General features: G+C 32.4%; 2 protein-coding genes across 2 annotated transcripts; one reads left to right on the top strand and one right to left on the bottom strand.

The window, feature by feature from the left end:
• Nucleotides 1–2,847: 2,847 nt before the first annotated feature.
• Nucleotides 2,848–7,964, bottom strand: LOC148628528 (SET domain-containing protein 9-like). The gene is made up of 6 exons (XM_088589097.1): nt 7,759–7,964; nt 5,716–5,987; nt 5,112–5,235; nt 4,383–4,498; nt 3,744–3,861; nt 2,848–3,359 (listed from the first exon to the last, which is right to left on the bottom strand). Exons 1-6 carry the CDS (start codon nt 7,839–7,841, stop codon nt 3,272–3,274), a joined length of 801 nt encoding a protein of 266 aa, XP_088445223.1. The 5' UTR covers nt 7,842–7,964; the 3' UTR covers nt 2,848–3,271.
• LOC148628527 (translation initiation factor eIF2B subunit beta-like) lies at nt 7,965–23,912 on the top strand. Its single transcript, XM_088589071.1, has 13 exons — nt 7,965–8,119; nt 13,302–13,388; nt 13,803–13,922; nt 14,643–14,688; nt 15,539–15,598; nt 16,585–16,634; nt 17,109–17,205; nt 18,284–18,343; nt 18,644–18,777; nt 20,242–20,302; nt 21,245–21,304; nt 22,863–22,999; nt 23,819–23,912. Exons 1-13 carry the CDS (start codon nt 8,046–8,048, stop codon nt 23,889–23,891), a joined length of 1,059 nt encoding a protein of 352 aa, XP_088445197.1. The 5' UTR covers nt 7,965–8,045; the 3' UTR covers nt 23,892–23,912.
• The last annotated feature ends 352 nt before the right edge of the window (nt 23,913–24,264 follow it).

The raw sequence follows: 24,264 nt of genomic DNA, 5'->3' as shown, positions 1-24,264 counted from the left end.
GCAACATAAAATGCCTTGCAGGACACAGCTTGATACGACCACGAACAGCTGAATATCGTCTTCAAACTTAATATACAGACCAGAATGAAAATGGACAAAAAAATTTGCATTTTGACATATGCATTACGTAATTTATACAAAGTTATTTATCTCCCTTTTCCCCTTCATTCCTAAAAAGTAGAAGACCAACACGACAAAACCCTCTTATCTATATAACTCTAATGGAAGCATTTCATAGAGATTAAGGTTTGCTCCGAATACGAAAAAACTTTTTACTTTTTGGCCCTTTCTACCCCCAATTCCTTTATGGATACGGTTACCAATCCCACATTAAAACATAGCCTACCTTTTACATAGCTATATAACATATACTTAAGTTATATAGCTAAGTTTTATAAAATACTTGTTTCTAACTCCCTTTTTTCCTCAGTAGTAAGGGTTTAACCCCAAAAATCAATAAAAACCTTCATTTTAGTGGTATAAAACCTTATGGTACAATTTCAGAGATCCATACATTTATATACAAGCTAGTAATAAAATAACAGAAGCAGAAAGATGATTCCAATACACAACAAACACTATGAGTGTGGTAAACTAACCATTCTACACATGATAGTAGTTAACAGATATTGAGAATGTTATGTTTATTAAAGTAAATCACATATTGCAATGTGATTTGTGATGTCTGGTGCTGTCCTGCTAATACAGACAAACCTACCTCAACAGGCACCAGTATTCAACAATAACCTGTTTTAAAAGACTGATATAAAAATCCCTATGTATAATGAGAATGGATATGGTGAATATATCAAAGAGACAACCCCATGGGGATGAAAAATGTCAGCTCAAGGCTACCTATGGATCTTCAATGAATGACAGAGAAACCCTAACACCACAGGGAAGGCCCCAAAACAACATTATACTTTATGTAAAAATGACCCATACATAGAGACTTCGTGATTTTGCTCCCTCTTAGCAGGTCATTTTAGACTGGTCTGACTGAAGTAGTAAATATGTACAACATTTTTATGAATTGGTGAATTTTTTTTGTGGTAACTCACTTTAATAGAATCTAAAGTAATTTATCAGCAACTTGATTCATGTTTTTCTTTTATTTTTACAGCCTGATATTTCTATCTAAGGCTATCTACTGCCGTTATTTTAAAAATATGGACAATTTCCAAAGATAACATTGTCAATTCAACTGTGGCATCATCAACCGATTAACACCAGTTTTGAATATCTCACCAGAACAATACTAGTTTACCTTTGGAACAGTTCACTAAGGAGCTTCTACCTCATTAACAATGTCTCACAATTTTTTTATGTAAAAGCAAATTTCTGCTATTAAATATCATTTTTTGAGTATTTTTCACAGAAAATATCGAAATTTTAACAAAAATTCTCCTAATAACTTACATTTTCATGTAGGAAATTCTAAATTTTTATTTAATTATGTGGAAGCCTCCTGCTCCCTAATGTGGGATGGCTGACAGGCATGCTCATTGTGATATTTTTTTATTCTTTCTTCAAAACTGTCTGCTAAGGACTACCTCCAAGCTTGATTAAAATAACAAATCAAATTTGTGATGCAGTTATAGTTTGATGGTGTCATTCATTCTTAAACATACCAAAAATTATGTTGATTTTAACTGAAACAGGACCAACATATGGTAAATTTGCTAGGTATACCACCACTCTTTCCATATACATGAAGTGAATCAAAGTGCTGTAGGCACTGGAGGTTTTTTTTATTCTTGTGATAACTGTAGTAAAATTTCAAAGAATACATGATATAAAATAAAATTTGTATTTCCCATGATAAATAATAACTGAATGCCAATCTTTACTTCAGTTTTCTGAAGTACAAAATGTAAAAAAGACTTAAACTGTATCCAGCTTCACACACATTACATATCTGTCCCTTTTCACCTTTTTCCTAAATTGTTAAACCTGTTCAAAAATTATTTTAACAGAGTATTTATCCCACTCAATAATTATACTCAAATAAATCAGTTTCAGCTCAAGAAGATAATTTACTTTATTAACAGAATATTTCTAAAAACCAGACATTTTTTATCAATTTGAATTTTCCCACCAATTTCATCACTCTTCATTTCCTGTCAATCAATCACAAAAATATAGGATGAACGTTTTAACTGAAAAGTGTCTTAAGGAGGTAGTTCTTATATCAAATGAAAGCTTGATAGGCTTTGCTGGAATTGAATATAACACAAACATATCACTGACTTCAAGAGTTAGGTTCCTTACCCTAGGTCTACCTCCTTAAATGTAACATATTTAACACATTTAATGTTTCTTGACACATAAACATGCAAATTTTTCAAGGCCAAAAAGGAGTCCCTCAAATCTTGAGTTGATTTGAAGACAAAATCTTAATTTTATTTGCAGAAATAATAGTATATCATTGAGCTGGAAAATGACCAGAAACATATATATACTGGTTATAAAAGAGGTATTGAATGATATAAAAAGAATTACATTTGGACTATGTATGAAATGTTCTGAAAATAGTAGGGAAATTCCTGTGATAAACCGATGATATAAGGTATTTTAATCCTGAAGGACCAAAAACAAAAAAATGGGAATGCCCCACAAAACAGGAAGTTGACATCAGACAGGAAGCATATCAGGTATGATGTACGACCCACTTAAATAAAGCCATAAATCAAATTCAATATCAACAAAGCCACTGAAAATCAAGATAGCTGTGTCAAATTAGGATAGACATAAAGACGGACTGATGAACAAACTGATAAGGCAATTCAAATATACCACAGGTATAAAAACCCATTTATCTCCAATGTAAAACAACAACTTTATAAACATATTTAAATATTTTTTTTAATTGAATTTCCATGAAAAAAAAAAATCAAAACCAGTCAAAACAAACAATACTGTCAGTGTTAAACGTTTACTAATTTTGTTGTTTCTGTAATAGATCAGACTTCACTCCCATTTGTTGCATTTTGTATACTTATAATATGATTCCAAATATATATACTTGCATATCAATATAATGCAAAAGCAATTATATTTAAAAGACATACACATAGCAGCTTTCATGACTAATGATAGAGGCCAAACCATTAGTCTTAGTAAACTAAGCAGTCCACGTGAAAACTACAACATCTTGAACTCCTGTTGCTATTCTTGAAAACAATCAACTTCACCTATTAGATTTTTCTAGCACAATCTGAGATCTTGTGACCAAACATTTTTTATGGCAACGAGAGTCAAGACTGTTCTATCAATGAACCACAGTAAAGTATGATGAGAAAAGTTCCTCTCCCTCATTGATTTCTCTAACAGAGACTAAAACCACCACTCTTCTTGTCCTAAAATGTATGATACATTTATTGTAAAACAAGTTCAGTGCATTCCCTAAAAAAAATGGCGAAATGAAATATTTTTCTCACCTGTATATAGCAGAAAAAATGTGCATCAATTTTGGTACCTTAAGTACACTGCTAAATCTGGAAAGGGAGTAATAAGAATTTTCCTTTTCAAATTAAAGGTAAACCAAACTAAATGTACCATGTATGAACATGAGGATCTGTAAATACTTATATCAAACTGAAAATGTCCTTAAAACATTAATACAGTCAAACCTGTCTTATAGTACTTGTAGTATTTTAAACATAGTCTTTTAAGACAGGATATTGCTAAATAAAGATGGCTGCTGAGACAGCTGGTTTGGCTGTCTATTTAAATCAATTTACCTGAGAGTGTCATCCTCCAAGGATGTTCCATAAAACATATTTGGTATAAATTTCTGTAGGTGAAATGGAAAATCTGGTGGAATGTCAACCTCCTGGTAGGCAACATTGGCAGGGAAGTCTGAAACAACAAATAACTATGAAATGTCCCAACAGTGAAACCTGTCTTAACAGAACTTGCAGTGTTCTAGGATTTTTCAGAAATTGAGGTTTCCTTGGGGAAAAATCCACATAAAATCAACTTTCCCACAGTCAATGACTGCTTTCCTACCAAAACAAATCCTTACAGCATATGAAGTTTTGAACTTGCCACGGGAAAGTGTAACTAGGTGCCTAACTTTCCCTGACCCAAATTTCACTTGCCCCAGGTAACGGGAAATAGGAATCCTAGAACACTGAACCCCTCATGGACTTTAATATTGGTTCAGTTTAGCCATGTTTTGTTTTCCAAATTTTAAAATAAATATATTTAAATTGATATAAAATGCTTTACAATGTCTGCAGCTTGATACTATCACAGAGGTCAAACCTACTTACATACTTACAGAAAAAATACAACCTTCCCCTATTGATGGTGAACCACAATAAAACAGAACTAGCACAGGCTAAGACAGAAGAATATATTATACATAAAATAATTACCTGTTGATTGGTTGTTGACATATTGCCCAATAGCCAATGGATTTACAGGATATTCTGTTAACCAAGACATATCACCTGTTAAATATGGTCCAAGTCTGTCTCTTTGGCAACATGATCTTTATCATAAGAAAGAAATAAAAAAAATTGTAAAATCATTCATGTTTTGTATATAATGGACCAGAAATCAACTTTTCTGTCTTGTGTCAACAAACTAGAAAAACATGATATGTCCATAGTACTGTGACCATAATGCTACTGCACCTATGATAACATGAAAATGCTTAAAACAGGAAGTATGTGTGTTAATTTGACTAAAGTCATACAGCACATTTCATCATGATACAGCTGCTTAACAAATAAAGAATCATTCTTATAAAGGTTTCTTTTTTATAACAAAAATGAACACAGACAGATAGAAATAACTTTATATGATGGGGTATAAAAAATAGAGTTGTTCAACATATGCTTTGAAGCTGTTTGTATGTAGTAATGTTGCTAGAAATGCATATATAGATCTTGTTGTATTTATTCCCAACATAGAAATTGAATGTTTATTTATGCAGAAGCTGTAATTTTATCCCAATAATATAATTAAAACAAATAACTCATCATTAATGTCAGCCAGTTGAATAACTGTTACCTATCTGTACCTTAAAAAAATTCAACTATAAAAATATTTCTACATTTTACATGTAACTACATACATTGTACATGAACATGTAAACATACTTGTAAACAAATTTAGAAAGGTTCTTGTCATTTCCATCAATCAGAATTCCATCAATACATCTAAATACGAATGGGTTACCAATACTCTGAAATAGTATTGGTTCATATGGCCTATAAAGAGTACCTAAAGTAGAAGAGGTTTGCAAGATTCAATAGAAAGATAACGTGTGGACCTGTGTCCTTTTCCTATATATGTAAGCACATAAATATCTTCAATTCACCAAATACATACAAAAATACTTAACAACTTAAAAGCTATAGAGCTGGGGAAAAAATTACCTAATTATGTACTTATGAATTGCATGTAATAAGTCATTAATATTCAAGTGTATATGTATGACATGTTTTGTCTTTCAAGTAAAGTCAGCATATTTGATGGTATACTGACATTTGTTGTTCCAGTCCATGCTTCATCTTGACTCAGATTCACTATGACTTCCTTAATTTTTCTCACATTCTTTTTTGCTATTTTTTTACTACAAATAACAATAAATAATGAACCTGAAAATATAAAAATTTCATTGCTAGGGTGAAAAAAAGTAAAATGTCAAGAAAATGCATGTCTACTTTATGTATAAGTGTACAAAAATATATATACAAGTACCTGGATACATAGACACAACAGTTCCAGGTTTTACATGACCTTGTGTAACAAAGACACCTAATCCGCCACCTTGCAAAAGACTCTTTTTTCTCTCTGTGGTGAACCCCATGACGTTTTTCATTACGGCCAAGTTTGTCTTATGTATAGTTTCCATATCTTGGTTATCAGCAGGACCCTGATTTAGATGTTCAAAAATGCCTGTCAAGGTTTTCTTAACTGCTGCATCTTGAACCAATTTGTCAGACTGTCCCTTATCAACTCTTCTTACTTTTCTGAAATCAACAGATACATGTTAGATGTACACACAATTATGTATAGTGTGGATTTTTTTCTTGATTAGAGGAGAAAAAAAATCATATCCTAGGGTTTTAAGAGTATCGGTAATTTTTTTAAATGAACGTTTGAGGAAGAGATTTGTTTACATTTCTAGTATTCAAGGAGTAACAATATTTTTTTCTGTCTATTGAAGAATACCTTAATGTCCATTGCTTCACAGGTACATGTAATTTAGTGTGCAACACAAGATTGAGGTATTTTTCAAATAGTCTAGACAGTTGCATGAACCAGTACTGTTTGTATATAAAATTGTTAATTGATATCAATTAGTATCAGAAAGGGACATTTTGCACAGGGAATTTATTTGAGGAATTGTATCAAAATGTTTACCATTCAAATGAGTATCCAAGTACTTAAACTGTACTCACGTACTCGACCTTCAAAGCAAGCACTTTAGCACTACAGTACTCTGTCTAAAGTATTGGAAACTATCCCTATAAAAGGATGATGAAAGTGTAATAAAATTAACATTTCAGATGCTAGGAATGATTGTCCAGGGATCATCTTAAGACTATACAGAGTATGAGGTACCGTCCTTTCAGGAAAAATTTCATTTTTCGGGGAATTTAATGCTCTAAAGCATTCCTTTTTTCTTATGTAGAATTTCTAATTTGGTCATGTGTCTTTTGGAATTATTGTTGCAGTGTAGAAAACTTGGGTTACTAGTACATACTAAGCCAAGTATCAGTGTTTTTTAAATGGGTGAGTTCCTTGTCCCTTGTAACATGTCTAGACCACCACAATTTGATGAGGTCCCACACAAAATTTATCAATTACATTGAAATTATTGGTTTTTGAATTTTATTGAAGGCTTAATATTAAATAACAATAGACCACCTGAATGTGGTTAAACAAGATTTGTTTTCCACTGACTGGTATGAACCAACTTTCTCTAATTCTACTTCTGTCGTCTATTTGTTTGTTTGTTTGTTGGGGTTTAACGCCCGAGCAGCAATATTTCAGCTATATTCAGGTGATGAACATGAAGTGGATTATAAAATGAAAAATGGGATGGGACACAAGGATAATGGGGTCGACAAATTTTGATTGCCACTGGAAATAGGGAGAGGTGGGTAGGGTCGTGCAATTTAGCCTCCTTCGGCGGAGCCCTATGGTTCCTACTCCGGGAGAATACCACAGTAGGGTTCTTTAATGTGCGAGGAACATGGCATCTTTCCCAACACGGTGCACCACTATGGTTTGCGGTAAGGTTTTCCGTATTATAGCCTGACAACCCCAGCATGTAACACACCAGGGGTACCCCATTCCACCACCTGGGGCACACAACCCAGTTGCTCTGTGGGCAAAGCGCCCTAGCCCCCGGCTAAGGTTCTGAGCACTATTTAGTCAGACATCAGGCACTTCAACATTTTTTTAACAGAAACATTGTAACCCAGAGCATTTGAAATAATATATTTTTATATATTTGAAGATATTTACTGTTGAAAAAGAAGGATTTTTCTGTATTGGCAGAAGGACTTGGTAGTTTGGAATGGCTACTGGCCAATTTAAATTCCTTTGATTGACCAATAAAATTCAAGTGTGACATCACACCGAAAATAAGAATAGAAAGGCCACAACCAACCAATACCCGATTAAGTCTTTTAGTGTTTGCCCAATAAGTTTCCCATTAACAGGCACAAGCTGTTAAAAAAACCTTTTTGACTTTGACTTTGAGACAGTGTCACCAGAACCATGAGAACTAACCTCTCTTTCAAGTTTAAAACGATCCAAGGAACAAAGCGATATCTGTAATTTTGCCATTTTCGTTGAAAATATTTGAAAACCATCACCTAGACCAGTTGTCATCCTGTCTTTTACATATAAGATAAATTTCTTCAAAATTTAAAACAAACATCTAATAGTAATGGGCGCTGCCATGTTTCTGTTTCGGATGGAAATTGAGGCAAATGATAAAATCTGATTGGTTGAAATTCGTCTTTCATTCGAAACTTCTTTAGTCTTTTCTGTCGAGCAAATTGGATGTAAACAACATGCCTGTTGACAGTGAAAAGATCGAAGATTTAACTGAAAGAATTGAATCTTTCATTCGAGAACTTAAGCAAGGGTGATCTATTTTTCTGTACACTTAGTACTACTTTTTTTGTAAAGAAATTGTTTTCGTGCACTCGTATACAGTTTCTGTGTTTCTGATGCAATTACGGTTCAGCCAACTTCAGGCTTCAGCTTCTGTATTCATTCCTTTTCTAATTTGGCTGTCAAATAAGAAATTAGTTTCTTATACTGAATTCAAAAAAATGGTAACATAACCAACTCTTGTGTAGAGAGATAATTGTAAGATGGTCAGTCAATGTCAATCCCACCAGAAAAATCTTAAGGCCAGACATACTGTCCATACTCACAGGGGCTGCTCTGGCTTCCAAAATTCTGTCGCCAGAAAAATCGCCACCTGCCATTTTTTGTCGCCAGTTTTCAGAAATTAGAGCCAAAATGCGCCAAAAAAAAAAAAAGACAATTAAGTTCACTGATGAATTATCTTTGTCAATTCATCAAAATAACCTCTCCATTCATGACATACATGTACCCCAGATTCACTCTTGATGCATGTATAAAGGAGGTTTTATGCTATATTCTGTCACTTTCATTTGCATAAAATATCTAGTACTACTCCAAAAACAGGTATTTTACTTTTATCAAAGACTATATTACTATTCTCATACAGTCCCTGATTTTAAAACATGTTCCCCTTTGTCCTTTATGGTTTAATTCATCTAACACTATATAATTTACTTTTTTTTATTATTTTTAACAAACTTGATTCTTTTTTTCAAATGACAAAATTTCTTTCAAACTACAATTTGTACCATGGACCATTAATCGTGTCCCTGTTTAATTATCTTGATACCTGAATTGCATTTCCTTAATTAGATTTTGGGAATCCCCATTCTATTTGGTTACAGATTTTCCTGCCAAAATAGTCACATGGCAAAAGTGTAAACAAATGTCATCCATTTTCTTTTATCAATTCTTTCATTTCGAAGTATTTAGACACTTCCTAATGGGATAATCATTATCAATTGGATTTAATTTATTCTGTTATTAGGTAAGTCTGAATGTATTACATGGTTAAATAGGGCTGTGAAACTTATGTGTAGCCACGTGCACATGGCCTTAATTGTGTTTACGTTTGACCAGATGATGAGAGTTTTGATTGGCTCAGTAATATATTTACATTTGATTGACAACTCCCATGAGGATATTGTCGGTCCAGTCGCCTGTTCTAGTTACCTTTAATTGCCTTCAGTCGTAAATTGGTCATAGTCAATTAACTCTGATCAGGTGTCAACACAATTGTTTAATAAGAGAGAATATCCGTTGCTGATAAACTTCCTGTCAATTTGAATATACAAAACCTAGGCGCCAAGAAAATCGCCAACTAGCTATTTTTGTCACCAGATAAAATAAAAAATCGCAAATTGTGAGATTGGCGAAGCCCAGCGCGACCCCTGACCCATCTGTCTTCATGGACTAGTTTTTTAAGTAAAATATGTAAGCATGGCAATCAGTGCATTCAATTAGAGGAACAAATTTTTCTACCAGAAATCATTCACATCAATTATTTGCCCCCGACATGCCTGAATTTTTCCAAAATTTCTGATTCCTGCTCTAAATAAGAAATGCGGGACTCAGAAGTTAGAAACCCGGTTTTTCCAAATGTTGAAGAAACTGATTGCTATTTAATTTTCTGCGGGACATTCTGCTCTAAAAGATTTCACCAACAGTTTTCTTTTAAATGCCTAGTGCATGAAATGTGTTGGGAGTTTGGAAAGACTGTTTTTATTGCTTTAACCAAAAACAGTACCAAAAACAAATATATCGACAGAACGTTAAACCCATTAGCCGAACAAAGCTTTGCCAAAAAATCACAGTAAGTGGGATAATGAGCATCCCAATGCAAAAAAATAGGACCAAGCACCATAGGTGAAGTCAGTGTACCTGTTATAACAAAATTTAAATTTTGGTACACAAGAGCAGTCAAAAAACAAGGTCCTTTGTTGAATGTCCTGTCGATGCCAATGACACTGTCACTTGTCATGCAATTTCGCATATCCTCTGTTTGTTCGTCCATATAGCAAATGATAGTGGGTGGCTTATGGTCATTATTGATGATGTCTGATTGAATAAAAGTGTTTTTGTTAAGTGAAGAAATAACAGTTTATACGTCATCTGCCAGATTACTACTACAGGAGTTGGCTGATTTTTGTCATATGGAAATTTGGCATTCTGTACAACTTTTAGACCCACTGAATTTTCGGGATCTACTTTTTCCAGATTTTTGCAAAATTATAGAGGGTTTCAAACCATGTTTAAGGCCAAAGTAATCGTCTTGTATGGTTAGTTCGAATTTGTTGCAAGGCCATGTGGCATTTCACCAGGATAACCGCCAATATATTCATAAATATGAGCCAAATGCATGCCACTATGACCAGGTATATTTTTTTAGTTTCGAATAATATCATTGCAATATTGCAACAGAATTTTGATCTGGTTGTGGGTACAAAAGTTGCATTTTACCTTCTTGTTTCCTTAAGTATTGGGACTGTTTTTTGTAAATATACCAGTATTCAAACTTCCCACAACCAGAATTTAAATAATAATGAGTTTTTAATGATGACTTAAGCCAAGCAACGCAGTCATCAATGAAAGTCTGTTTACTTGTCTTGTTGTCAGAGGTTTTGCCCAAAAAAGGAAAGTTAACATTATTTAAACTTTCACATTTCTGGTGATACCAATTGTCACATGAATCACTACGTTCCCATGACCATCACACTCTTGATTACAAGTACCACAAAGGTACGAAAACATGATTAAACAAAAATTTTAGAAAATCAAAAACCCAACAGAAAAGAAATAAAAAATTAAAGAATACTTAATGCAATGTTTCACAATGTATACAATTCAATGGAAATATAGGAAGTGATTTGTAATTGGCAGTAGGTTCATATTTATTGCCCTGCAATTAATGATATGACACTTGTGAATAGTTATCAGTCAAGTGACATATTTTGATTTTATTGTGTTAATTTACATTAACGGTTGTTAATTAGATCATGTGAATTTAGCTCACATTTGTGACATGCTTTGTCGACTTGGGTGATTAGAATGCTGATTAATTGGATTACGGGATTAGGTATTGTGATTGCCAATTTGCATTCCATTGTAAATGTATGGATCTTTATTATAATTTCCATACTTTTTGTGATGCTACTTTTTTTCTTGGAAATATATTTTATATGCATTCTGGTAGGAAAACTGTAATTATACGCTATATTTGATGTGCAAACAATTTACAGTAATTTCACAGATTTTTAAGAATCGGGGTCTTTAACCCCAAACTTTCAGAAAGACATAGAAATCCAAATTTAAGAATATTTGTATTTTATTTCCATTTTTTACTTCATTCATATTTTCTGTTTTACCCAAATATTTTAATTAACCAATAATTTGGTAGATAGAACGGAGACTTCAACCCAGGACTCCAAGTACATTTCTGATCTCCTGAAAAGCTATAACTACATAAAAAGTAGATAAATGTATTCATTTTACATGTATTTATTCATATTTATTGATTTTATTTCTAAATTCAGCTATTCAAACCGGCAGGCATATATGTTTCTTCTGCAGGCTTATTTAAGTAGAACCACATCAAAATGCTGTCTTTAATAAAAAAAATCTGTTAATCATTTAAATGTTAACAGAACTACAAACGTTGGTTTTTGATGAAACAATTTTACATATTTTTTTAAGTACAGAGGGGCTGATCAGCTAGCTTGGACATTGCTTTTGATCACAAATGACTGTTTCTTGAAAAAAAAAATAAACACAATGTCACGAAAAAAAATAATTATGTAATTGTCTATGACCAAAGGTGTTGATCCTCCTGTATTCTGCAGGAGAGAGTCTCCCAAAATATACCAATCTCCCAAAAAATATGTTTTCTCCTGTGGAGGAAACACAAATCTTCCACTTTTGAAATTTCCATTTTTGTTGTTTTGTACACAAATAACATCGGTCTCATATGCGCTTGGTTAATTTAACACTTAGAACAGCTGATTAATTCTGGGATACTCTCTAGACCTTTCATGATCAACAAGGAAACCCTGCACCACCACTGGAATATGCCTGCTCTATTTGGGATCCATACACTATTGATGACATAAATAAAATAGAAATGATTCAAAGGCGTGCAGCTAGGTTTGTGACAAACAGGTACCACAATACATCTAGTGTCTCCAACATGATACAACATTTAAGTTGGAGAAGCCTAGCTCATAGAAGATCAGACACAAGATTAATGATGTTATACAAAATCAATTATTCCCTAGTTGCCATCACTAAAACAGACCAGTTAATTTCACCTCTCAGAGAGTTGCAAAATATACACTCATTATCTTTCCAAATTCCTCAGTGTCAGTTACAAGTCTAACAACAATCTTTCTTTCCAAGAACCATCAAATTATGGAACAGTATACCAGTTAACATTGTTATGAGTGACTCAGTCGAGTCATTCAAAACAGCCATTTCAACTTACACCTACAGTCATTAAACATCTACCAATGTATATAGTTTTAAACTCACTCTTATTTTTTTTTAAATTCACTCCTATCATTAATATTTGAATTCACTAGTTTAATTTAGTTTGGAATTTGTAAATAGCATGTGACATTATTGTCAGTGTGTGGAAGTTGGTCAAGAGATTGTAGAAGTAATTTTTATTTTGTTTTGAGAAATATATTACCAGGCTCTGCTTCTGTGATTCATATTTGTATTTTTCTTGTTAAAACTGCATAAAATATTAAACACTAATTCATGCAGATACATGTATATACTGAGTTTCATATACATGATATATACATGTACAAAATATTTGTCAGAATGTTGACACACAAAATTTTGGGAGATCTCCTGCAAAGAAGGTTACAGGTACATGTATGTCTATGACTAATTGTAAATGCTAATGTTATCAGTTTTTTATTTGCTATCTTTTGACATTTTCAGTATTAAAACTGTATATGAAAAAAGATTATTTTAAAAAAGTAACCATTTGATATTGTAGACAATATTATGATTTCTCTGGTTTTTCTGAAAGTTACAATTGTGGTGTTTTAAATTTATTGGTTATGTTATTGTTTGATAAAACCAGAGACAGGAACATCCATCATATTGGATGCTCCCAGTTTCGGTTGATGCAGTGATAGTGTAATCATTATTTTTTTATGTCTATTTAGGACTGTAGATGGTTCCTATAATGTAGCACACAGAACCTTATCTTTGTTAGTAAGGGTTGTATCACAGACAAAATGGACCACTGCCAGGTAATCTCTTATATTATGTCATTTAAGAATCTTAGCTTAAATTGTACCATGTGACTGTAATTTTTAGACAGTTTGGACATGATCTAATCCGCACAAAGTATATATAATCCATAAGTACATTTTAATGCTGTTAAAATGTATTATTTGCACATTAGTGCTGGGAAATTTTACTGTGTGGAAAAGAGGGTGATAAACTTTGAATTAAGGGGGTGGGAACCAAGAGTATTTAAAGTGATTGTGTCTTTTAGGGAGTGGAAGTGTGGAGTAGGAGAAAATTTGGAATTACTACCCCTCCCCTCTCCTCCCCCTCCCCCACACACATACACTGATATTGGTAAAAATGTCTAAACCTTCAAAACTGTTGTTATTGGTATTCTATGTTCAACTTTTGTGACTTTTATGTTTTTCTTGCAGAGAACTACTCAATAATGTCACGACCCATGGTAAAAAGATGATATCAGCACAACCTTCTGAATCTGCTGTTGGTAATATGGTGAGGAGGGTACTAAAAATAATCAGAGAAGAATATGCAAGGCAAGCAAAGAATATATTATGGCAGACAGTAATTTCAATAAAATACGTAATACGTAATACATAAATACTTAAAGTAATTACCAATAGGTCTTCAATGTGTTATGTTAACTTAAGTTAAGTGTTATTCTTTACGTAAACTCTTAAGAGTATGATTAGTTTGTGAAGCACAGTTCTATTAAACTTGTGTCTGTTATAGCCCTGAATGGTTTTTTAAAGGAATTATGTGAACCCTTAGCTACTTGCGGGCATGGACACTAAAACTGGCCCTTGAGCTAGAGGCTTTTAAAATTAAGGAAGGGGTATTGAAAACTTGATTGGCAGTAGCCTGATTCAAACCATGATGTAAAGTTTATAATAGAGTAAAGGTCTAAAAATACACAGTTAATGTAGTTTTTATAGGAATATTAAGTGAACAGATTTATACTTTGAATGGGCAAGGCTTTTCTATATACTGTTTGATCAGGTATTTCTTGATTCAGCAAATTTAATGTAAACAGTCCTTGTTTCAGGGGTATCAGTAATGAAAATGAGAAAGATAAAGGCATTTTATGATAGCCCTTTCCATGTAGGGGTATTCTAAATCTTAAAGTTAAAGACTAATATAAACATATTACATACAAGTAGGCCATCATAGGGCCTATTGATTTTCTAATAATTAAACTCATTGCAAGTTTGCTATTGTTTATAATTTTAACAAATGATGTGTTTTATTGTTTTCAGTGCATTGAAAGGAACAGAGGAGGGAGATCCACAAGAATCTCTTCATGTATGTTTTTTTAGCCACAGTCATATACATGTATGATATTCTGATTTGATTTTGTATAAAGTAGATGTAAGACATATTTATGGAATGGCTACTGTATATATCAAAAAACCTGTAAGATTTCCATACAATAAAATATACCCCAATCAATGATTGACTGGGTGGTATATTGGAAACATCTTGTCTATCTGTCTCTACAATCTCTGCTCCCAATAGATTGATTATTTCAAATTTTGTGTGTATGACTTTATAAAAATGGGGCGTACTAACATGTGCAATGTACAAATGTCTGATATAAACATCCTGTTTCATAGGATTTTCATTTTTTTCACTATATGAAATGAAAGAGATAATTTTTGTCACAAAAATCTCAGCTCCCATGGGCTGGATTGATTTCAAATTTGGTAATGGTGCATGCATACTTTGTAAGAGATTTTGGTTGCTGTCGAATACAGACTTCATGTACGAGTTGGGGTATACCTAGCATGGCAAAGTGTAAAACTTCATGTTGTCCTTGCGAGACTTGCAAGATTAGTCAAGGAAGTTAACCCCCCCCCCCCCCCCCCAATGTCATTGTACACCAATTTGCAAGGTAGGCCAATAATATTTTCATTCTTTTACACTTTTACTACATGATAATTATCTTTTATTATACAAATTATTGTCTTCTTTAAATGTTAATATGAGTATATATCCTTGAAAAATGTGGACTAGTTAAAGTAAATTTTGACACTTTTGTAAACTAAGGGCAAAGGCAAAAAGTGAAGCTCCAGTAGAATATGTTAACAGTAAGGGAATAAACTTTGAAAAAGTATCTTACGTAAACCTCACACTTTTTGTCTTCTATTTATAGAAACTATTATTGACAGAAGGTCAGAAAGAGGACTATGGGCAGTCTGTACCAAACCTCAAAGTATGTATGAAGTACTGTTGAAGGCTTAGACAACTTATAGTAAAAATCAAAGCTGTTCTGGTTATCAAAATACAACTATAATGTTGCACAATTTCTAGCACAATGATGTAGGCATGTTCGATGGTAGTTTAAAGTGATACATGTACTGAAGATATGTGAAGAGAAAGATCAAAATCATGATTATTGACAACTTAAGATGGAGAGATAGGGTCAACCAAATATAATTTCTGGGTTTAAAAAAGTATATATCAATAATAATGACATTTTCATGGTGAAAAGAGTTTTGTAAACCCCCAATTCACATTTTAAGGGTAATAAAGAGTAACAAAGCCTACCTTTCTCATGAATTTTCATGAATTGGTCATGAGAAGCAAGAAATTAACTTTGAATGGCCTGACTTGACTGTGTATGCTTTTTTACAACTCAGACCAATGAATGTTAGTTTTATATTTGTATAAAGGTACCTGTATCAATTTGTAAGACTACATGTATATGCTTTTAAAGTAATAGTCTTTGTATGAATCATGCAAATTGTGTAATATGTGATACACCCCAAAAATGGCTATACATTTTTATTTTTGTTATTAAGTTGCTTTACATGTCTATACTATGAAATTTATAATCATTCATACCAATCTGTCTGCTATTTGAAGTTTACCTACATTAAAAATCCAACAGTTTCTATTGTATTTTAGTGTCATTTACAGAGTTATCTCCCTTAATTTTGAATTCTACAGTACATTCTATATTAACAAGGGTTATATGAAAAGCCACATGTTAATTTATGCTTACTATAACATCTTAAACAAAATATCAGAAATAAAAATATGTAAGCTATCCAACCATGAATCACATTTTGCATGATTCTTATTTGGAGTGCTTCTTAAAGCAAAGAAATTTGGCTTTAAAGATTTTCTGGTACTTGTTTATGCTAAATCATGTAGGCTTTAAATATGATTTACCTAATTTGATACATTTGATTTCAGGTTACTGTGATAGAAGCTGTGACAGAATTAAAAACTGAATTAGAAAATAGGTTTGTAAAGAGTTTTTGTTAAACAAGTATCCATGATGTTTTATTGAATTCATAACTTAAAATTTTAACTGACTACTTACTGTATAAGTGTCATTTTCTCTTATGCAAGGAATTTTGACAAATTGTTGCCCTAAAATAGCAAATCAGTGACAAGTTAAATTCCAAATATATAATAAGATTATAGAAAAAAACACAAATTTGATATAATTTACTGCATTTGTAGTCAATGCAACTACCTTTGTGGTCTCAGGATAGAGTGCTTGCCTCGATTTCAGGAGGTAGTGGGCTGATCCCCAACTGAGTCCCACCAAATACTTTAAAATTGGTAGTCACTGCTTCTCTGCCAAGCATATAGTATTTAAGGGAATAGAGTGAGAACTGGTTTGCTTTGAGTCAGAATAATGTGTCCCAGTCCTGAAATGCATGAAATATCAGCCACAGGACATTAAGCGATAATCAATCAATTTATTCTAGTGCTGATAATATTGCTGGCCAAGCCTTGGAACATATTCATTCTAATGAGGTTATATTGACTGCAGGGAAATCAAAGACTGTAGAGGCATTTCTGAAGGTACTTGTACAATCATAATTACTTTATTAGTAGGCGTTTTACCACCTTTTTCTCGTAAAAAAACACTTTATATATTACATTTATTTTATAATAATTGATCTAGGAAAGGAGGTATTCATTACAAAAATGTTCAAAAGATTAAGCAAAAGATGGTATAAGAAGCTGTGTAGGTGTAAAATTAATGATTACTCAGGTCCTGTCAAAAGGAAGATTGGATATGGTAGGACTTTTAATAAGGAAATATTTACACTTCATTTCATGATATGAAGAAATCAGTTTGCATTGCAGATGCTTTAAAATGTAACAAAAATGATTCGTGTTCATCTTAATATTTTTACAAAGAATGTCTTTTCAAATATGTCAAGAACAAAGGCTGGTTGGCATAAATGAAAAAAAACCATGACACCTTAGGACTTTCCAATTCAAAATATATAATTCCAATATTAGATCATTGACTTAGTATGAGGTAGGGTTATATAACATTATTTGTGGTCTAACAATGTGGAGAGTATTGCATACTCTGTTCCCACTAGATTCTGGTTCCCACTGTTCCATAGATTCTGGGTCCCACTGTATCACAGTATGGCTAGATCAAGGACATGGAAGGATATATATTTTGGGCATTAGTTGTGCTTGACCTAGGAACCAAATGTAAACTTTGAAGCCACATATTTGTCAAGTTTTCTCAAGGACAGGAAAATTAAGGACCAACTTGAAATTTGTATTTGGCCATTTTCAAAATGATAGAAATAATTTTAGAGAATTTTCTTCTTTAGGCAAATAAAAGATGCTACATCAGAAAAATAGGTTTAATGCAATGAAAGGTTAGATGTTGTATTAACTTCAGACAAAATAACAGGCCTGTACTTCAGTCTTGAAAACAATTACATAAACTTCTGTGATACAGTGAGACCCCCATGTACATCACCCTCACATAAAAAGGGATTAAGAAAAACAGAAAGATTTGGAATACCTTTTGGGAATCCATTTTCAAAAGTGTGATTTACTTGTACCTTAAAAACACAAAGGAGGCATTGAAAAAAAGAAACATTTTTTTTTATTTTCTTTTTGTTTTCAGAAAGCTGCAAAGAAAAGAAAATTTCAGGTGATGGTAGTTGAATGTGCTCCATTCTATCATGTAAGTTTATTTCGTGATGGAAGTTGAATGTGCTCCATTGAATCATGTAAGTTTATTTGGTGATGGTAGTTGGATGTGCTCTTTTCTATCATGTGAATTTAAAACAGTCATATTTAATTTATAAGTTTTAAATAATTATTTTGTTTTGGCCTTCTTTGAATTTACAGCTTTGTTCATTTATTTCTTAAGACTAAAATAAATCAAATTGGTAATTACAGATTCATGAAGTGTCCCTTACATAACTTGTAACTCAAATTGTCTACAAATGCACATATAAGTATTTTTTTATTTCATTTTTAGGGTCAAGAGCTAGCAATGAGTTTGGCTAAGTCTGGTATAGAGACCACAGTGATTAATGATTCTGCAGTTTTTGCAATCATGTCTAGAGTAAACAAAGTGATCATTGGAACACACACAGTCATGGCAAATGGAGGGTACACTAAATGATACTTGATTTAACTCACTTACCTTCAGACAGAAGAAGTATTTTTAGTTTAGGCCGATGCTTGGTTAAGCCAAAATGAAATGTATTTCAACTTTTTTACAAGATCTTCATAAATTGTCTGGTTTGTTCAGGGTTTGATTAGGCAGGTATCATTGTTCTGTTCCAACAAAACTATGTTGAATAGATGAAAGCAAGGAAACCATGAGTGATATTCAACATGGAGAGATAAGAAGCAAAATCAAGCAAAGATAATCTTTTTCTAATATTTTATATCCATGCTTGAACTTTCAGGGACAGAATAAATGTGAAGAATATACTTTATGAGAACAATGAATATAAAATATTCCTCTTGTCAGATTATTGCTTTGTTTGATTTACTTACAGGGTAATGGATGATATTAAAAGTTCAGTTTGTCAATTTTTATTTTTTTTAGCTCACTCGGCAGAAAGGCCATTTGAGTTATTGCAATAACTCTGTGTCCGTAGTCCTTCGTCATCCTTTAATTTTTTTAAACAAATTCTCTTCTGAAACTACTTGACAGATTGTAACCAAATTTTGCATGAATGTTCCATAGGGTATTTTTAACAATCCTTGTGTGGGTATTTTTGACCTGGCAAAAAAACATGGCCACCATTACTAAAAATAGATCATAGGAGTCAAATTTGTGCAGAATTTTGCAAATAACATAAAAACAGTTGGGTATAACTAAAATCTGGCGAGGGTAAAATTTTTCAACATGATAGTATGGACCTATGTCGAAATTTTCAGAAAGATCCATTGACAGATAACTGAGTTATGGGTCATGAAATTAATTTTTTTTCCCAAATTTTACATTTCCAACTTTGGAAGTTTTCTCCTCTGAGACTACTAGTAGGATGGATTATAACCAAACATGGCATGGATGTTTGTTATGATATCCTTAACAATTTTTTATTTGTTGAAAAAAATGACCACCATTACTTAAAATAGAGGATTTGTGGAAATAACTTGAAAACCAATGTTCACCGGGGTAAAATTGATCAGCATGGTGAGAGAGAACCTATTCTGATATTTTCATAAAGATCTGTTGAGCTAAAAAGACTATTTTTGATCACTTGAGAGATTCAGGCTCATGTCTCATTTTGTTTTTTTTTTTTTTTTATTTGCCTCATTTTTGTATTGACTCATGTAAGTTGATCTGTTACCATATTTTTCAGTTTAGATTGCTAGACAATGTCCTATTGTTTGTTTTATTTTTATATGATTATTTGGGGGTTGTCTGGTGGATATCCCCCATATCATAGAATGCTGTTGAGCATGAAATACATATCGTGTATGCACAGATTCCTCTTGAGTTATAGCCCTTTAGTCCATCAGGAAATTGGTATTAACCAAGTAATTTTTTAGAATATCTGTGATCATCTGATTTGTTTTGTCTAATTTATATTTTTGCTAAATTTATCTTTTTTACAGGTTGAAGGCAATAAATGGAAGCCATGCAATAGCATTAGCAGCAAAACATTACGCTGTTCCAGTGAGTATCACGTGTAGTCAGAAGGAATTTTATTTCAAGAATCTGCCTTTTTAGCACATGTTGTCCTTCCAAACAAATCAAATGTAATATTTTACAATTTTTGTCCCCCGCGATGCGTCATGAGGGGACATGGAAATGCTGAGTGTCCATCCGTCTGTCCACATTTTCCACACTTTTTTTTTCTTATGCTATTACCAAACAAGTTTGTTTTTGGTATGTGGCTTTATTATGAAGAGTTACAGATTAAGTTCGACTTTGGTTACGGTTGAATGATTTTTACGGAAGTTATGGCCCTTGGACTTAGAAAATTTCAGTTAATTTACAGTTTTCCGCATTTTTTTTTTTTCGTGGGGGACATTGGAACACTGTTCTTTTATTAACAGAAACCTGCACACATTACCATTAATTATTATATTTATACTGCAATCACCTTGTTACACATTTTTGTAACATATATTTCAGCTTCTACTGGAAGAAATGCTAAGATATCTGGTATATTGCTTTCTTATGATGACTTGTACCATTTCATGTTAGTGGCTCATCTACCTCCTGTTAACCGATCACCTCAGTTTCTTCCTTTCCCAGGTTAAGTGGGGGTATTCTAAGCACTACATAGCTTGCAACCTTTTGTTCAATTATGATAAGAATAGCTGATTGGATTTAACAAATAAATACAGGTACACCATAATAGAATGTTTGAATTTCTGGGACTAATTAGACTGGGATAATTCTACAGAGTTGACTGTTTGTTACAATGAGGACATTAATACATGTGATTTTAGCAACAAAAAAAACCTAGGAGAGAAAAGAAATAAGTGTTTAACAGCAAAACATTGAAGTCCAGATGTTGTCATTGACAAGAATCGATCAGTCATTGCTTAATTTCATTATATGTTTGATTCACTTACAATCAGTACATGTTATAAATGATATTTATTTCAGTTGATTGTATGTGCAGCGATGTTTAAATTATCACCACAGTTTTTGTGCTCATATGATCAGGTAATATAAATACATAAATAGGTTTAAAAGTTGGTACGTGTAAGGTATATATTTGACAGTTATATGCCTTAGTAGTCAAATTTATTTAGATTTCGTTATCGGTTATTCTTCTGACACATCTCTGATATGGAAACAGTACTTTTCACTCATTTATGACACACACGATTCCTTGGGTTGATAAGTTTATTTTTCATGTAATTACTCTTTCGTTTGTGTATCATAATATTTTCTGTTTTAATTGGCTGTTAAAAATGTAAAAATATATTTAGACCTCTGTTTATTCTTTCCACACATTTATTTTTAAATTTTCTCTGCATTAATTGTTGAACCCTATGACATGCAGTTTTTGGTTTAAAACTAGCACATCAGTAAACAAAACTTTTTATTTTTATACCCTGCCACACAAAAGTGGCAAGGTATTATATGATACCCTCTGAAAAGTGGAGTGTCAGTCTGTCTGTCTGTTCCACAACGGTTTCCAGTTGATTACTTGAGAATATATGAATGAATTTAAAAAAAAAAAAAGAAAACTTAGAACAGAACAGTTGTTACCATAAAATACTAGTTAATTTCAATTTGAAGTAAAATCTGAAATGTAGTTTTTGAGTTTGGTTGTTTTGAACATTTTATCATCCCCCATATCTTCACCATGTGACGGTTTATCACTTAATTTTCCATTTATGCCATTATTTTTTTCCTGTTAAGATCAGTTGAGAAAACATTGTCAGAATGTCAGCAAAAATATTCTTAGCTTTCAGCATTGAGATTATTCAATAGACCAAAATCCAAAAACACTGCCTAAAGGTATGCACACACAGTGTAGCAAACCAAATAAAATAGATTACACATAAAAATGAAGATCAGGGTAACAAGACATCACACAAAAAACTAAAGTTCTACTTGCAATATAACTTCCACAAAAATAATTGAGTAACATCTGGATGGGTAAGCATGCCCTGCTCCACCAGTGGCACCCATCACTTTGCAAGGGAGCATAATCTGGGAATAATCTAGCAATAATACTGCAGCTCTGCAACATGTGTCAAACTCTATTCACACTAGGGCAAACACATTTAATTCAACTATAAAGTATCATACTGTAAACATAGTAAATAACTTGAAAATTGTGGACAAAAATCCGAAATTTACAAAATTAAGGTAATGTAAAATCACCATCCACCATAAACGACATCAATTATTTAAAAAAAAAATGTATCTCACTCAACACACTTTCATGATAGCATGACATTTCCAAATAACTGATAAAATGAGTTTAATTGAAAACATTAATACTTATTTTATTAAATACAGACCTGGATATTTGTGTACCTAGTATGCACTCATTGTAACATCTTTTTTATTGCACAATTTCTTTAATATTGTTAGCTAAAAAACCCTTTTGTCAAATTTAACATGCATATGAACTATTTAATAAATCAATATTTTCTGAAGAACTGCATATCTTTTTGGCAACTTAGCATTTCATTCAGGTGCAGATTTCTTTATTTTTATTTATTTCATATTTTTAAAATACCTTTAAAAGGTTTTACTTTTCCAGGATGCCTTTAACAAGTTTGTTAGTCCACAAGATGTTCTGAACTTCTCTGAAGGAGAAATACTGTCAAAAGTTCAAGTCAATAACCCAGTGTTTGATTATGTACCACCAGAACTTGTCACATTATTTGTGTCCAATATGTAAGTCTTTTTATTTACATTTAAAAGAATGGGACAAATCCAGAGATCTTGAAAAGGGAGGGTCCCAGATAAAGGGAATTACGAAATTAATAGAATTTGGGAAAAGTATGTAAGGCCAATACTGAACTGTTTGACATCAGTGAATAAACAAATATGATGAATTTCATTTGAAAGAGAATGTACCCACTCAATGTCTACCTTAAAATTTCAGGTCCACAATGATTGTGGAAGGGTCTATTCTCATTCTTCAGCTGAGAAATGACACTTGCCATTGTGTTTTCGTTTATCTTGTTACAAACTAAAGATGACTTTTTACCTAATTTTAACTTCTCTCTAAATTTTAAATAATTATTTTTGCTTTTACCTGCTATACATTATAAGAGTAATCATGGGAACTAAGATTCTAACAAAAATGAAAATAATGTAATCCAGGGACAAAGACCAGACATGGAAAACAGACAAACACAACAAAGAACATAAAAATAACCAAAAGAATACATACAAAGTAACAAAAGTACTGTAAATAAGCAACTTGGACTCCACTAAAAATTGGGAGCATGGACCAGGTGCTGCGGTAGGGTAAGCGTCCTCTGCTTTTCTAGAAACACCTGCTGAGTTGCTCATAAAAAAGTCCAGGGTAGATGAAAGAGGAAAGAAAATAACTATGAATGTGGCAATAATGATTTCACTCAACGTGCATAAAAGTATTGTGCTTCACTGCCTATTTATGCACATACAAATCAAACTTCATAAGAGTCAAAATTTCTATTTTTTAAAACATGCATCGGTATATTTTATATCATTTTCTTTCTTTTTCAGAGGAGGAAATGCCCCATCATATGTTTACAGACTGTTAAGTGAACTTTATCATCCTGATGATCATGATATTTAATAAATTATTGAAAATATGAAATAGTATTTTAGTTGCCTACAAATTTCTTAGATTTTTCGGTTTTAATTTTTTCCAAGAAGAAAGTATTACCAAGCAACAACAATACTGAGTGTTTCACTTGGAAAAAGTGACATTTATAGCTTGGGTATCAAGAATTACAAGTCAAATATATTTTATTGCAATATTTTTTAGTATTTTTATCTGCAATCCTACATGCTGCATAATTTGGTGATTTTTTATGCAATCTCTTCTTAATTTCCCCCCCCCCCACAAGATCTCTGAAACCTATTCTGCTATGGCATTGTTCAATCATCTTCATGCATGATGAAGATACTTATTTGGTAGTTTATAGTGTATAGACATTAACACCTGG

The sequence above is a fragment of the Perna viridis genome, chromosome 1 (genome assembly GCF_037379345.1).
Source record: "Perna viridis isolate PV_CMFRI_1.1 ecotype Kerala chromosome 1, ASM3737934v1, whole genome shotgun sequence".
NCBI lineage: Eukaryota > Metazoa > Mollusca > Bivalvia > Mytilida > Mytilidae > Perna > Perna viridis.
Note: the sequence above shows the minus strand (reverse complement) of the source record. Positions and strands in the feature narration are given on the sequence as shown.

What these genes read in the sequence shown, in the direction of transcription:
- LOC148628528 (XM_088589097.1), bottom strand. Translation starts at nt 7,841, where the DNA reads ATGGTTTTCAAATATTTTCAACGAAAATGGCAAAATTACAGATATCGC. An exon ending in GTTTTAAACTTGAAAGAGAG is followed by an intron (nt 5,988 to 7,758) that starts GTTAGTTCTCAT and finishes TGTTGATTTCAG; the next exon opens with AAAAGTAAGAAGAGTTGATA. An exon ending in CTTTCTAAATTTGTTTACAA is followed by an intron (nt 4,499 to 5,111) that starts GTATGTTTACAT and finishes CTTATGATAAAG; the next exon opens with ATCATGTTGCCAAAGAGACA.
- LOC148628527 (XM_088589071.1), top strand. Translation starts at nt 8,046, where the DNA reads ATGCCTGTTGACAGTGAAAAGATCGAAGATTTAACTGAAAGAATTGAA. An exon ending in AGTCTGTACCAAACCTCAAA is followed by an intron (nt 15,599 to 16,584) that starts GTATGTATGAAG and finishes ATTTGATTTCAG; the next exon opens with GTTACTGTGATAGAAGCTGT. An exon ending in CAAAACATTACGCTGTTCCA is followed by an intron (nt 20,303 to 21,244) that starts GTGAGTATCACG and finishes TATTTATTTCAG; the next exon opens with TTGATTGTATGTGCAGCGAT.